Genomic DNA, 14825 nt, shown 5'->3' with positions numbered 1-14825 from the left:
GCTCCCCTTTGACCTTACCTGCTCCCCTCGGGTGTTCACTGAGGTGATGGTGGTTGTTGCAGCTCAGAGGGTTTCGGTCTTCCCCTATCTCGTCCCAGGCTGTCGTCTCCCACCTCCAGACTAAGACGGACCTCTTACATTCGCTGGGGTTCACTATCAACGAGCCAAAGTCACACTTGACTCCCTCTCAGACGCCCACTTTCATTGGAGCTGTTCTGGACACAGTGCAGTTTCTGGCTTATCCTCTCAAGCAGCGAGACCTGGATATTCAGGCTATGATACTGATATTTCTGCTTCTATCCTGTATTTTGGTGAGAATGACTCTGAGGCTACTGTGCTTCATGGCCTCCTGCGGTAGCACGTCAGATGACATATGTGGGCTCTGCAGTATGAACTGAAGTTCCAGTGGGCACATCATCAGGGGAATCTCTCTGACAAGGTCCAGATCTCAGAGGGAACTGCAAAAGATCTGCAGTGGGTTAAGTGGCGAGTGCCCCAGAGGCAGATCCCTCTCCCTTCCCCAACCATATCTGACAGTAGTGACAGATGCGTCACTCCTGGGATGTGGCAGCCATCTGGGAGAGGCGAAGAACAGAGACATCTGGTCTCCAGCAGAGTCCAGACTCCACATCAACCTATTGGAGCGCCAGGCGATCAGACTAGCATTAAAAGCATGTCTTTCCTCCCTCAAAGGGAAGGTAGTGCAGGTTTGTTCATGGACAACACCACTGCCCTGTGGTACTGCAGCAAGCATGGCGGGAAGGGGTCATGGACCCTTTGTCACGAGGGTCTGGACGTTACTGGAAGAACAGGGCATTTCCCTGGTGGTTCAACATCTGGCGGGCTCTCTGAACATCAGAGTGGATGAACTCAGCTGACAATGCATAGTCAATCACGAATGGCGTCTCCATTCAAAGGTGGGGCAAGGTCTCTTTCAGCAGTGTGGAGAGTCTTAGGTAGATCTGTCTCCTCCGCAGAGAACATGCCATGTCAGCAATATTGTGCTTTGGAGTTTCCAAGCCAGCAATCGCTCTGAGGTGCTTTTCATCTCGAGTGGAACCCAGGCCCTCTTTTATGCCTTTCCGCCCATACCACTTCTGCACAGAGTTATCAAGAACAACCGGGCCCAAGTAATCCTTCTGGCTCCGGACTGGACATGAAGGCTCTGATAACCCACGCTGTTGAGCATGGCCATCAATCCTCTGATTAGACTGTCCCTTCACGTGGACATTCTGTCACAGCAGCAGGGGAGGGTTCTCCACCAAAACCTGTCCAGTCTCCACTTTCTTGCGTGGTGATTGAGCGGTGACAGTTCTTGGAAGCCAGGCGTTCCTCCACCAAAACGGTATATGTTTGTGACGCTCAAAGGTTATTTGTCTGCAGTTTCTGCTATTTGACGGTTTCCTAATCAACCTTTTTTTTTTTAAACCTCCTATTGCAATAGGTTCCTTAGAGGCCTTAATCCTATGTTTCCTCTGTCCCCATTCAGTATGCCCCAAAGGTACTTGAATTTGGTTCTGACATTTCGAGACTCTCCACAATTGTCCTCTCAGGCTTCTCACTATGAAAGCAGCCTTTCTTGTGGCTATTACATCTGCCCGCAGGGTGAGTGAAATGCTGGCATTGTCATCTAAACCGCCCTACCTTTCCATCTATCCTGACAGTGTTGCTCACACACTGGCCTCATTTCTTCCAAAAGTGGTTACCCCTTCAGTGCTGACCAATCCATCACTTTGCCTAATTTTTACGCACCCTCACATGCTTCCAAGGAAGAGGAGAGAATCCAATGCCTGGACCCAAAAAGAACGTTATTGTTCTACCTCAATCGTACAAAAGTGTAGGGTGAATGGTCAACTCTTTGTGGTTTTTGTGGGTACGAAAAAAGGTTAGGCAGTGCAGAAGAGAACCATCTCCAGATGGGTCATACTTTGCATTAAAATGTGCTGTGCACTGGCAATGAAGCACACCCCTAAGGGTTTGCATGCTCATTCTACCAGGGCTAAAGCTGCAATCACTGCATTAGCACACGGAGTTCCAGTCCTGCACATCTGTCGGGCGGTAACGTGGGCATCTCTGCACACATTTACCAAACACTACTGCCTAGACAGTCAGGTCTGTAGGGACGGTCACTTTGCCTGTTTGGTTCTGCAGGACTTTATATGCTAATCTTAGTTTGTAGACCCACCTCTGGTATAGCATTGGTTGGGTATCTATTCTAAGGTAAGGAACCTACAACTAGATGTCTCTATCAGATGGACGAGTTACTTACCTTTGGTAACGCCTAGTCTGGTACAGACCATATCTAGTTGCAGAATCCTTACCGACCCACCCATCCTCCCTGCTCTGCAAACTGATTTCTAGGGACAGGGACTCCCCTTTCCTGGCCCTAGCTCTGACTTACAAGTGGTCAGTGTTCTTCATGGCTCTGTGATACTGGCATTGAAAGTTGTGAAAAGAAACTAATGTCGGTGCACCGGGGTGGTGCCTATATAGGGCCAGCAATGTTATATATTCGGCGTAGACGCCACTGATGACTAGTCCGAATGTAACAAGATCTTCCACAGAAGCACACATCCTCAATGATCCAGAAAGGATGTTTCGAAAAGGAGACCTGGGCTTCCCAAAGCAGTGACATCAAGCAGCGAAGGCACTCAGTTGGCCTGGAATGAGGAGAGTAGGGGAACACAATCAGGATAATGAAATTTGAAGGTGAAGATAATGAGTGACACATGCATTCATACCTGGCAGAGGTGAAATTGGGAACCAGGATTTGATGTAAATTAACACTAAAAAGCATTGATCATGCAGCCAATGTGAGACCTGCTTTTATCTCCTCTCACATCTGAAGGTGACCCTACCCCTCACTGGAATGACTACGTTGGTAATGACTACTTACATTTTTCTCTGTGAGAATATAATTATTTGTAATTCTAAGCATTTGAGCAAGCAGGATCCTAGATTCCATGTCTCTTCCTGTGGCCTTTTGTTGTTCTAAATATCATTGGTTCTATGTCTCCTGCAAGGATTGACCAGCTGAATTTCTTAAATGTCATTGATGTGATTGATTAGCCCGCAACAGATCAACAGTGAGCCATTATTCTTAATCTTCCAAGTAAAAAAAAAAACATTTAGAAAGTTGTATAGGTGATACTTTGGTGCTTGCTTAGCTCTCCGGCAATAGGAATAAACAAAATTGATGTGCTCCGAAACACTCAGCGTTGGGAAGTTTTGGCACGTTTTACAGTGGCACTCTGTTCTAGATTCACATGCTGTTCATTATTTTACATTTTAGTGGTTGCGGCTCGAGTGGCTTTGGCCAAAAGAAAAGCCTCTAGTACGCTCTATGATATTGAGCATAAGCCCACACTGCCCCAGACTGTGAATGCTATTTTTAAATTATTTGTTTATGCTAGCATATTCAGAGGCAAGGATGGGAGCTCTGAGAAACATTTTGACTGCAGTGAGCAACTTTGAGTTTTTCGAAGAAAAAAAAGAGGATCAGCATTGACACCAGTACTGATTCTGATGCTCTGAAGAAAACAATTTTCTTCCACTGTGCAGGTGTTGAAAGATAGTTTTCTGAAGTTCTTCATCCACAGGTGGCCCAGGTAAAAGAAGGAGTGATTATATTGCAGTTGTTTTCTTTATATTCACTCATTTCCTTAACCTTGTTTTCGGTTATTGAGGAAGCTTCATTTAGATTTTGCCCCAACTGCCATAACTGTTTTAGCTAATAGGCAACATCATATTTGCAATTTATGCCTACCTATGATCGCAAGGCAGAAGGTTGTGTTCCTCCTTCAAGATCGAAACTGAAGACATGAAAAACAATGTAGAAACAGCATTGGGTGCACTTTGCCATGCAAAGATCAGATTCTGGCACGAAATTGACTATCACAGAATTGGGCATCAAATCCAAGTGTTCCATACATCCTGAGGGCAAAGAGCAGACACAAGGCCACAATTCTAGAATAAGATGCTGAATATGCATTTGTATTAACCTATATTTCACCCTCAAAAATTATCCCAAAGGACATTTTCAGATTGTTGAAAAGATTAAAGCAAACAGTGCCCTGGACTGTCCAACCTTCCAAGGTCAAAAAATCACACTCAAAGAGTAAAATGTAATCTTAGATTTTTCTGTTTCATTTCAAAATTGAAACTTACTAAAAAAAGGAAAGGGTGTTTACCTTTGCAAACCATGCTAAGCTTTCAGTGTCAGAAAAAGAAAATACTGATTAGAGAAGAGATCCACAACAAAAGATCCACAGCTCCATATTGAAGGGTAATTAAGTTTTAAAGGACAAAATGGAGCATCCGACTAAAATGCAGTCATTAGTATTTCAGAGCTTTCAAAGATTTTGGCATTGAAAGGCAAAAGGAATGCCTTATAGGTGTAATGCAGTCTCTGATGAACAAGAATAATTTTTTTGATGATGCTTTGTAAACTCCCAAATAATACTGCTTAGGTTTGGTAAAATAGACATTGAGGAGACTGAACATGGCACTGCTAAGGAACTTGATAAAAATGGACTATGTCCACATAGTAAACACAAAGAACAACTACAACACACACACAGATAAAGCAACAGTCTATACACAAGAAACTTAAGGAGTAAGATAGCATATGGGAAAACACAAAAAAAGATTCTTCCTGACTTGACTATCCACCTTCTAACCAGGCGATGTCTCTAAGACATGGTGTTCATCAGGAAGATTAACAGAAAGGTCTTTTTTCCTCCTGCAGACAACCCCATAAACATGAGAAATGTTATCCTTCCCGTGTCCCGTAGCGTTGTTAATCAGGGAGGCGAGAGAGAGAGAAGTTCAGGAACCCACCAAAGCCATATTGGTGACTTATAGAACTGAGAAAAAATAATGATCATCTCACCAGGAATCGGTCTACTACATTAAGGGTACACTTTGTGATTCACCAAATGCTCCTGAGGTCCAACATCTACCTTCTCAGTTGGTGTAGTGACCGGCCAGCCTTTTGGAGGAAGAGGACATGGTGGCGGTCAAACCCATTCACACCAGCAGGTGCAGCATTCATCTTCCTTCTCCCCTGCTGCAGTGACCCTCAAGCCACTTTGATTTGCCATTGTGCACCCTGACCCATTGGCAGTGGGCTGGTCCGACATAACATTACTTGCTGGAAATCTATCTTTTTATTTCTTCCCTGCCTCCATATTCCAACCACACCAGGGCAAATTTTAACAAACCATGCCTCATTCTTAAAACAAAGTCAAGCTTACTACTGCCCAGTGGTGCCTTGGAATGAGTGTTGGTCTTGGAAGGGGCAAGGGATGCTACTTTTGCTACTTCTTTAAGCCATAGGGTATGGAGGCCCCAGGCTTATTCTGGACTTCCATTCCACTAAACACCTTTCTCTGAAAATACAAGTTCAAAATGCTGACTCTGCCACAAATCTTCTCTGCTCTTAATCTTGGAGAGTGGGTGGTGTCATTGGACTTGCGGGACGGTGTATTTTCATATACCTGTCCCGACAGATGCACCTGTGTTTACAGTGGGTTGGTTCAGAACAATTGCAGTTTCCCCTCAGCCTTTCCTCGACCACTCTGGCTTTCACAAAAGTAATGGAGTGTGTTGCTGCTCACTTTCGAGATACCTGTATTTCCATACTGCGACTGCTGGCTACTCAAGACTGGCTTATTGCATGCAGTCGCAGACCACCTCCAGAAGTCTTTCATCCACTAGACCTCATTGGTGTTTTCTGTCTGCAAGCCAAATCCCACCTGATCCCAACTCAGGGTAATCCCTTCATGGGGTCTATCCTAGATACCGTGGCTTCAAGGTCTTTCCACCTCTGTAGGCAGCCCAGTGCATTGACATTGACTGATGATGAAAGCTCTGTCCAGTGTCTTGGTGAGGATGGTGCTTAGGCTTTTGGGTGCCTACAGTCATGCGTCCTCATTGTTCCATATGCCAGGTGGCACATGCAGGTATCACAGTGGAACTTTGGATTTCCGTGGCCTATGCATGAGGGCCTTTGTCTCTTACTCCATCCAGATCTCTTAAGAGATGCTTTGAATTCTTCTTTCATGGCAGGCAAAGACTAACCTGGGCTATGACTTTTCCACACTCCCGTCCATATCAAGACATCATGATTGTAACAAACAAGTCACTGCTGAGTTGGGGAGCAGATGGGTTAAGTCATCTGGGATAGTTAGAGATCAGAGGCCTGTGGAACACTAGCTCCATATCAAGTTTTATAAGGTTTGTGCAATACAGCTTGCTTTAAAAGCCTTCCTGCCAGCCATCAGGGGGAGGCTGATGCAAGTCCTCACAGGCAACACTACCGCCGTGTGGTACTGCAACACGCAGAACAGAATGGTATCCTGAATCCTGCGGCAGGAGGGCTTGCACCTTTGGAGATGACTGGACCATTAGCTGATTTTTATGATGGCCAACTGCCTGACAAGGGTCCCTGATTGCCAGAGTTGATGAGCTGAGTAGGAATAGGCTGAAGAATAGCGTCTTCATGCTCTGGTGGAACTAGAAACTTCTAACTAAGTAGCCTAGCCTGCCATATGTTTAAGTGCCGTCCAGCCCCTGAAGCACCAGGTGACACATTTCTTATGTACTCATTGCCGCCATTACCTCTCCTACCTCGAAGAAAGATATGACAGATTGGGTCCAAATCATCTTGATAGCCCTGGTTTAGTCAGGAGGGTGCTGTACTTAGTTCTCTTGAGCTTGCACATTTTCCATCTGATCCGACCACCACCTCAGGAGGAGATCCTGTTTCAGCAACATGGTAAGATCCTACACCTGAATCTCCGCAACTTACACCTTCATAGTGCAGATTGAGCAGTGACAGTTCCTTTGATATTCAGCCTCTAGTAGTGGATGTCATACTTGCAGCTGGACGTCGTTCAATAAAATCCATTTCTGCTGGAAGAATTGTATGGTCTGGTGTGAGATTCTGGAACTTGAACCACCCTTGCTCTCCCCAGCTGCCAATCTGCTTGCTCCTGCTGCCAAGCTGCAGTAGGCCTCTGCCAGACCTATTGCCCAGCTGTAGGCAGACAGCGTCAAGGTCTCCTGAGCCTTGACTGCTGCCCTGCCCTCTGGTTTCTGCCCGCACCATGCTCCCTTTGCACGCCCTTTTCTCCCACTCCTCCCAGGACCTATTTATTGCAGGCCGCAGCACGGCTGCAATGAGTAGGTCCGTCCCTGCTGGCCCCTGCTGCCAGGCTGCAATAGGCTTCTGCCAGGCCTCTTGCCCAGCTCTAGCCAGATAGTGCCAAGGTCTCCGGCACAGGAGCCTTGACTGCTGCCCTCTGGTGCCCTCTTGTAGGGTGTTCCCTGCCTGCAACCCTTTCCCGCCCTTTTCTCATTCCCCACCCTTGCCAGCGTCACTCCTACAACCTATTTAATGTAGGCTGCAGTGCAGCTCCAGTGAGTAGGTCCACCGCTGCTCCCCCTTGCTGCCAGGCTGCAATAGGCCTCTGCAGACCTATTGCCCAGCTCTAGCCAGACAGCACCAAGGTCTCCTGCACAGGAGCCTTGACTGCTGCCATGCCCTTTGGTTCTCCGCCTGCATCCCGCACCATGCTCCTATTTCCCACCCTTTTCTCCCTCTCCCCCCTCGCCAGCGCCCCGCCCACTACCTATTTAATGGAGGATGCAGCGCAGCTCCAGTGAGTAGGTCCACCCCTGCTCTCCCTTGCTACCAGGCAGCTCGTCCCTGCTGCCATGCGTCTCCCCCACTGCCAGGCTGCAGTAGGCCACTGCCAGGCCTATTGCCCAACTCTAGCCAGACAGCGTCAAGGTCTCCTGCACAGGAGCCTGGACTCTTGCACTGCCCTCTGGTTCCCCGCACTCAGTGCTCTCCCCTTTCACTCCCTCCACACCAGTGCCCCTCCCAGGACGTATTTTTTTAAGGCTGCAGCGCAGGTGTGCCACTGGCAAGCCCATCTGCGCCCAGCGCCAGGTACCCTGGATCTCCAGAACCCTTTAGGTACTCCACCGCCGATCTCTACATCCTGACCACGGACGCAATAGCAACTGTTGGCTCACATCACCCCGCGACACAGCAGGACCTTTCAGCTGTCGTCACTGACGCCTCACTGCCACGCCAGCTCTAAACACCCCTGCAGTTCCCTTCTCCTCAACATCAGCACCAAAAGCAGGCAAACTCAGCTGTATCCTTCTCAATGCCAGCTCCCTCTGCAAGCGCCACCGAAATCTGGGACACCATCTCCTCCCTCGCCCCCAACGTAACATTCATCACAGAAACATGGATCACCCCAGCTTCCACTCCGGACATTGCTACTGCAGCACCCTAATGATATAAGATTAAATACTGGGACTACCACAACAAACACGGAGGTAGCATCGCCATCATACACGAAGAATTGATCTCCTGCACCATAACAGACGATCAGACCACCCCAGTTATGGAACACATGAATTTCCAGCTCCGCTCTGACATTAACACCACCATCAAAGACACTTTTGACCTATAGACTGATCCCCAGGCCGGAATCAACAACCCATCGCAGATTTCATCACTCCTCTCGCCTTGGAATTCAAGCACTACATCTTCCTGGGAGACCTCAACTTCCACCTGGAAGACATCACTGATACCAACTCCACCAGTCTTCTGGAAAGACTGGATTACATCAGCCTCAAGCAGCTAGTCACAGACCCCACGCACATAGCAGGACACACACTGGAAGCCATTTTTTAATCTAGCAACAGAATCAGGTACACTCGCTCCTCACCTGGATGGGTCAATCCATTGTTCACTTTACCATCACTGGACAGCTATTCTCCATCCCCAACTGCCACAATACACATTCCTGCAGCTGGAGTAAAGTCACCCAGCAGTAATGGACCAATGCCCTCTGTGCCACTCACCTGAACTATCCCTCCAAACTGGACCAAGCTGTATAGAACTTCAGCGTTTGGATCACCAACGCTGCAGACTTTGTCACCACCATACCGGCCAAAACACACAGATCAGCCAAACAAGCCAGCTGGTACACCCCAGAACTTAGAAGGTCAAAAAGCAAACTAAAACACCTAGAGAGAAGATGGCGCTTCAGCATGAATGAAATTGACAAAGCTAAATTGAAGTCAGCCCTCCACAACAGATCAAAACACCTAAGAGGGAGGCCCTGACTCAGTACCAGCACCAACCGAACAAAAGAACTCTTCACCATTGTCAGACAATTCACCTGCACTGCAGCCACAGAAAACACAATCCCTGCATCACAGAAGCTCTGCGGCACACTCGTCAATCATTTCCACAACAGAATAGCAATCATATACAAGAACTTCAACACCCAACCCTCCAGCATATCCGGCCTCCAATCAACCACCACCGACCACCCGCTCAGCACCTGGAAACAACTCAGCCAAAACAACACAACTGCCCTTCTGACGACCATCCCCTTCGTAGCTCCCACTGACCCATGCACACACCACCTCTTCAACCTCGGAATAGACACGATCAGCCATCAACTTTCCACCAGCTTCAACACTTCACTAACCACGGCCACCTTTCCCGACGCCTGGAAACATACCGAGGTCAGACCACTTCTCAAGAAACCCTCAGCAGACCCCAAAACTACCGACCCATCTCTTTACTCCCATTCCCTGCTGAAGTCCTGGAGAAAGCCGTCATCCTCCAACTCATCAAACACCTGGAGAGACACATACTAGACTCCTCCAGTCGGACTTCAGAACCAACCACAACACTGAGACAGCGCTGATAGCTGCTTCATGCATCATCTGTGCCCTGCTCGACAGAGGAGAGTCCGCCCTCATCCTTCTTGCCCTGTCTGCCGCCTTTGACATGGTTTCCCACCACACACTCATCCACCACCTGCACAGATAGGACTAACAAGCCACGCTGTAGATGGATGGCATCCTTCATCACAGGACGTACATAGAAGGTTTGCCTTCCCCACTCACGTCACACACCAAACAGAACATCTGCGGCATTCCCCAGGTCTCGTCCCTCAGCTCCACACCCTTCAACATCAACATGACGCCTCTCGCTGACATCGTCAGGTCGCACAAAATCCTGCACAAATGACATCCAGCTTGTCCTATCGCTCTCCACTGACCTAACTATAGCCAAGAAGAACTTCCAAAGAGTGTTGCAGCATGGATAAAGGACAACTGCTTAAAGTTGAACACAGACAAGACAGAATTTCTCAACTTCGGCAAACACTCCGCCCTCTGGAACGACTCCTGGTGGCCGGCAGACCGTGGCCCCTCCCTTATGCAAAAAAGCATGCATACAATCTTGGTATTGTCCTAGATAGCAAGCTCTCCATGAGACATCAGGTCAGCTCCGTCATCTCAGCCTGCTTCCACACGCTTCGCATGCTCAGAAATTTTTTCACGTGGCTCCCCATCAACTCAAGAAAGACAGTTACTCAGGCTCTCATCACCATCTGGCTAGACTACGACAAGGCACTCTATGATGCAACCTCCACCAAACTTATGCATAGGCTTCAAACAATACAGAACGCTGCAGCCAGACTGATTCTGAACTTGCCCAAGAGAGCCCACATTTCCCAGCACCTGAAAGACATCCACTGGCTCCGGGTCCACAAGCGATGCAACTTCAAACTCCTCACTTATGCTTACAAAGCCCTACATGACCAAGGACCCGCCTACCTTACCCAGCGCCTGCACTTACACCCCAGCGGGAACCTCCTCTCCGTACACCAGGCCCTCACGCAGATCCCTTCGCCCATCCCATCGCTCACACGCAGGAGGACGCTCCTTCTTCCTCACTGCCAAGGCATGGAAAGAGCTCAAAACCTGGCTTTTCAAATGAGACCATCACCAGCACCTGAATTCCCTCACGGGTGGCAAGTCACGCTTTACAAATACATGATTGACTAATAAATCCATCACTGGATTCAGTGAGGGTTTATTAATATAAGATGTTTAATACCAAACATCCCTATCTTCAGTGAAACCATCATGTAGCTGCGGAGGTCGTAATGCCCAGTGTTCAGCACATGTACTTAAAATGGCTTCCCTGTTCACTTACTATGTCTGAGAATACAAAGACATAGCAGGGGCATATCTGCTCATGCTGATATGCCCTCACATGTAATATAATGCACTCTGTTTTTAGGGCTGGTATGCCTGCTAGATGGGTGACTTACATATATTGCATGCAGGGGACAGCGCACACAGGTTGTGTGCCATGTCGTGTTTTCATTTTAGTTCTGCACCAAGACACACAGCTGCGAAAGCAGCACTGTGTGCACTAAGTGAGAGGGTCCCTAAGGGTGGCACAATTTGTGCTGCAGCCGTCATAGGCCTTACTTTAGTACCCCATGCCCTAGGTACCAAGGGTACCATTTGCTAGGGACTTACAATGGTAGCTAATGGTTTGCCATTTGGGAAAAATGACTGTGCTGTTTTGGAGGAAAGAGTTCTGTCAATGGGGAACTGTGTTACAGGGACCCTTGCACTTTCAGTCGAAATTGCACCTGAAACCAGGGACAAAGTGGGGGGTGGGGGTGAGAGGGTCCATCTCAAAAGAGGCATTTTATTACACTAAACAATTCATTCAGAGTAATCACAAGACTGTGATTACTGTTAGTGGTTGATTCTCAGAGTGGTACTAGGGTTTATGCCGTCTGTTAAGGCTTGCTCCCACAATCTCTCCAGGGTTCACTCTGCATCTTGTTTTCCAATACTGTCCCTTTTGTGGTTCGGCCCTGATTACAACTTTAGCGCGCCTCAGGTGGCAAGACTATGCCCATGCTTTTATAATTCTTGATTATTCGATTTCTGATACTTAACAATCTTTCAGATGCTTTGCCCACCTTATTGTCCTTTGTTCATCTCTGTATGCTCATACAGTAACTGCCTCTGTTTTGTTTGTTCTTGGGTGCATGTGCGTTGAGATTGCAGCCTGTTGAACCTGGTAGCTCTTGGTGTGGTTTCCCCTGTCTTTTTGCTTCTGACCTCCAGTTTTTATTTTAGCCCTGTGTTGAATTTAGTTTTTGAAGGCTTTTGGACTTTGGGCACTCTACCACTGCTGAACGGTGCTTGAGTGCAAGTGCACCCTGTGCAAATGGTTTTGGTGATTGGTTTCTCCATGATTGGCATATTTGATTTGCTAGTAAGTCGCTAGTAAGGTGCACTGTGTGTGCCCAGGGCCTGTGAATCAAATGCTACTGGTGGGCCTGCAGCACTGAGTGTGCCACCAACATGAGTAGACCTGCAAACTAGTCTCAGGCCTGCCATTGCAGTGCCTGTGTGTAAAGTTTTAAACCGCCATGTCGACCTGGCAAGTGCACGCACTGGCCAGGCCCAAACCTTCCCTTTTACTGCATGTAAGTCGCCCCTAAAGTAGGCCAAGGGCAGCCCCATGAGCAGGGTGCAGTGTATTTTAATAGGTAGGACGTGTTCTGGTGTGATTTACATGCCTTGATAGTGAAATACTGGTACATTTGTTTTTTTCTATTGCAAGACCTTTTTCTCCCATAGGTTAACATGGGGATTGCCTTGAAATACCTTTTAAGTGTAATTTCTCATTGGGAGCAAATAGAGATTTGCAATTTGGGGTCTCTGAGTTCACAATTTAAAAATACATATTTTGGTGAAGTTGCCTTTTGAATTGTAGGTTTTAAAATGCCACTTTCAGAAAGTGTGCATTTTCTTGCTTAACCATTCTGTGCCTGTACCTGTCTGTGGTATACACCTCTGGGCAGGATGACAGTTGAGCTGTTTGTGCATTCACTGTAGAGAGTCACACAAAGGTAGCAGAGGTATGCCCTGCATATCCTGATGGCCCATCACCAGGCTGATGGGTCTTCCTGAGCTAGTGTGGTTGGGGGAGCTGGCACTTGTACCTGAATAGGGCTGGGTCTGTCCTTTCACAAAGCAGTCTCCAACTCCCTGGAGGCCATGAAAGGCAGGGTGTTGTGCACTACAGAGACTTCTCTTTGAAGTTTGTCTACTTCAAAAACAGAAATGGGCATAAGTACTGGACCTCTGACACCAAGAATTAGAACACCTCTGAACTGAGGACATTCTGCCAGGAACAATAGCTGGATGCTGTAGGAGGGACTGCCACTTTGCGTGTTGCTTTGCTGTGCTGGCCTGCTGCTTGCTGCTTCTGTCCTGGGAGTGAAAGGATTGGACTTGGCTTTCTACCTGCTTTCCAAGGTTCAATAAGAAATGGTAGTCATGGTAACAACAGTGCACTTCCCACAAGTGTCTAAAAGTAAACATAGATCAGTATATAGTGGTGCAATGTAGCCCAAATTTCTTACTACCAAAAGACAAAAAATGTACGTATCGCATGGATACACAACATATCCATAATTGGATAAGAACCACAGCACTCAATAAAAAAATGTATAGCACGGTAAGTAAATCGCTGAACATATGATCATTTTTGAAAACACACTTTTAGGTACACAGTAGTAACTGCAGCGCAATATTAGTTATTTTTCCTTGTAATCTTCTTGGTTTATTTGTATCCAAAAATGTACACACAGTACATGCAGTAACGTCTCGTATGAAGTCCAATAAACAACAGCCAACACGTGTTTCGTCACACAGTGACTTTTTCAAGGCCGATAAAGCGAATTGTATGGTTCCTATGTACTAGGGTAACGTCAAAGATGAGTACACGCTGTATTGGGGTATTTTATATCAGCAACGTGGTTCAAAAGTAATGTATTCTGTAACATTGTCTGTAGGGATCCAATGATCTAGATACACCTAGAGCGTACTACGCGCGGACTTATCAGAATATGGGACTTATCATAGTCTGTAGCAATACTACTTGTATCTAAAGATTTTAAACACTGGATGCAAGCTCTACCCACTCTTATAGCTGTTTATCATTTTTAGCACTCCTATTTATCACAAACAATGGCATATTAGTTAGTTGTTTTGAGAAATTATCTGTTCAGACGGTCTCTAGGTGTGTTATTCGTTGGCCCTTTAGGTGTTTAGTAATGTGTACAAATATCGCACCTTCATGATTAAAGTGTGAGTTACTTTTTCTTTGCAGTCTTTAAGAACGGATGCCTACGATCACTATAGCGCCATATACAGTCTTCTGTGTGACCGGTTGAAGAGGCACAAGAACCTGCGTATCGCTACTCCCCCCAGTGTTCCACGGGCCATGGCTTTCCAAGCACCAGTCAATGTGCAGGTAATCAGAGCCTTCTAATAGGGTAGTCAGCACATCCACCTGCTAGACACAATTCAGAATTAACTGATAGCAGGTTGAGGTGTGGATGGAGCAGGTTGAGGTGTGGATGACTCTTTGACAGGCACACAGTCCCATACACCAAAGAACTATTCATAAAAAAATGTTTTTCTGGAGTTGATCATTTCTGTAATGTTTGTGATAAAAGTAATTTTTATCATAGTGTTGACTCTCTGGCTGCTAGCCTTGGCTGGTTTCCTTTTATACCTCATCCGCTTCATCTATCATTTGCACCCTCCAGGAAAAAAAGACACTGATGGAAAAACATTGCATTGCAAGTGTTTTTGTTGGACCATCCTCATAATTTCAGACCTAACGTGGAATGTGTCTAGTGAATGAGAGGCAGTCATACTAGAACATATTTAGTGATTTGAGGGTTCTGCATCGTAGAATCTTCATTGATGGCCATAAATATAAAACAGTTGTTACATGCAGGTCACCAAAGCACTTATATATGAGAAAGGTAAAAGAGTCCAATATGTTTCGGAGTAGCCCCCAACAGCCAAGATTTTCTGAATTTTAGCCTCCATGTAGTTTCCTAAAAAAAAATTAAAAAAAAAAAACCTTCCCAAAACATTGCTTAATCTTTCAT

The 14825-nt window shown here is 46.7% G+C and overlaps 1 protein-coding gene across 5 annotated transcripts in view; it reads left to right on the top strand.

Annotated features, from left to right (window-relative positions):
• The window catches only part of SIK3 (SIK family kinase 3), a 585214-nt gene that overhangs the window by 500202 nt on the left and 70187 nt on the right, over positions 1–14825 (top strand). For all 5 annotated transcript variants that reach the window (XM_069224967.1, XM_069224965.1, XM_069224966.1 and 2 more), the window contains exon 9: positions 14033–14176. In XM_069224967.1, coding sequence (XP_069081068.1) covers positions 14033–14176 — 144 coding nt within the window. The remainder of the gene's footprint in view (positions 1–14032; positions 14177–14825) is intronic.

This window comes from Pleurodeles waltl, chromosome 3_1, assembly GCF_031143425.1.
Source record: "Pleurodeles waltl isolate 20211129_DDA chromosome 3_1, aPleWal1.hap1.20221129, whole genome shotgun sequence".
Classification (NCBI taxonomy): Eukaryota; Metazoa; Chordata; class Amphibia; order Caudata; family Salamandridae; genus Pleurodeles; species Pleurodeles waltl.
This window is presented reverse-complemented; position numbering and strand designations above follow the sequence as displayed.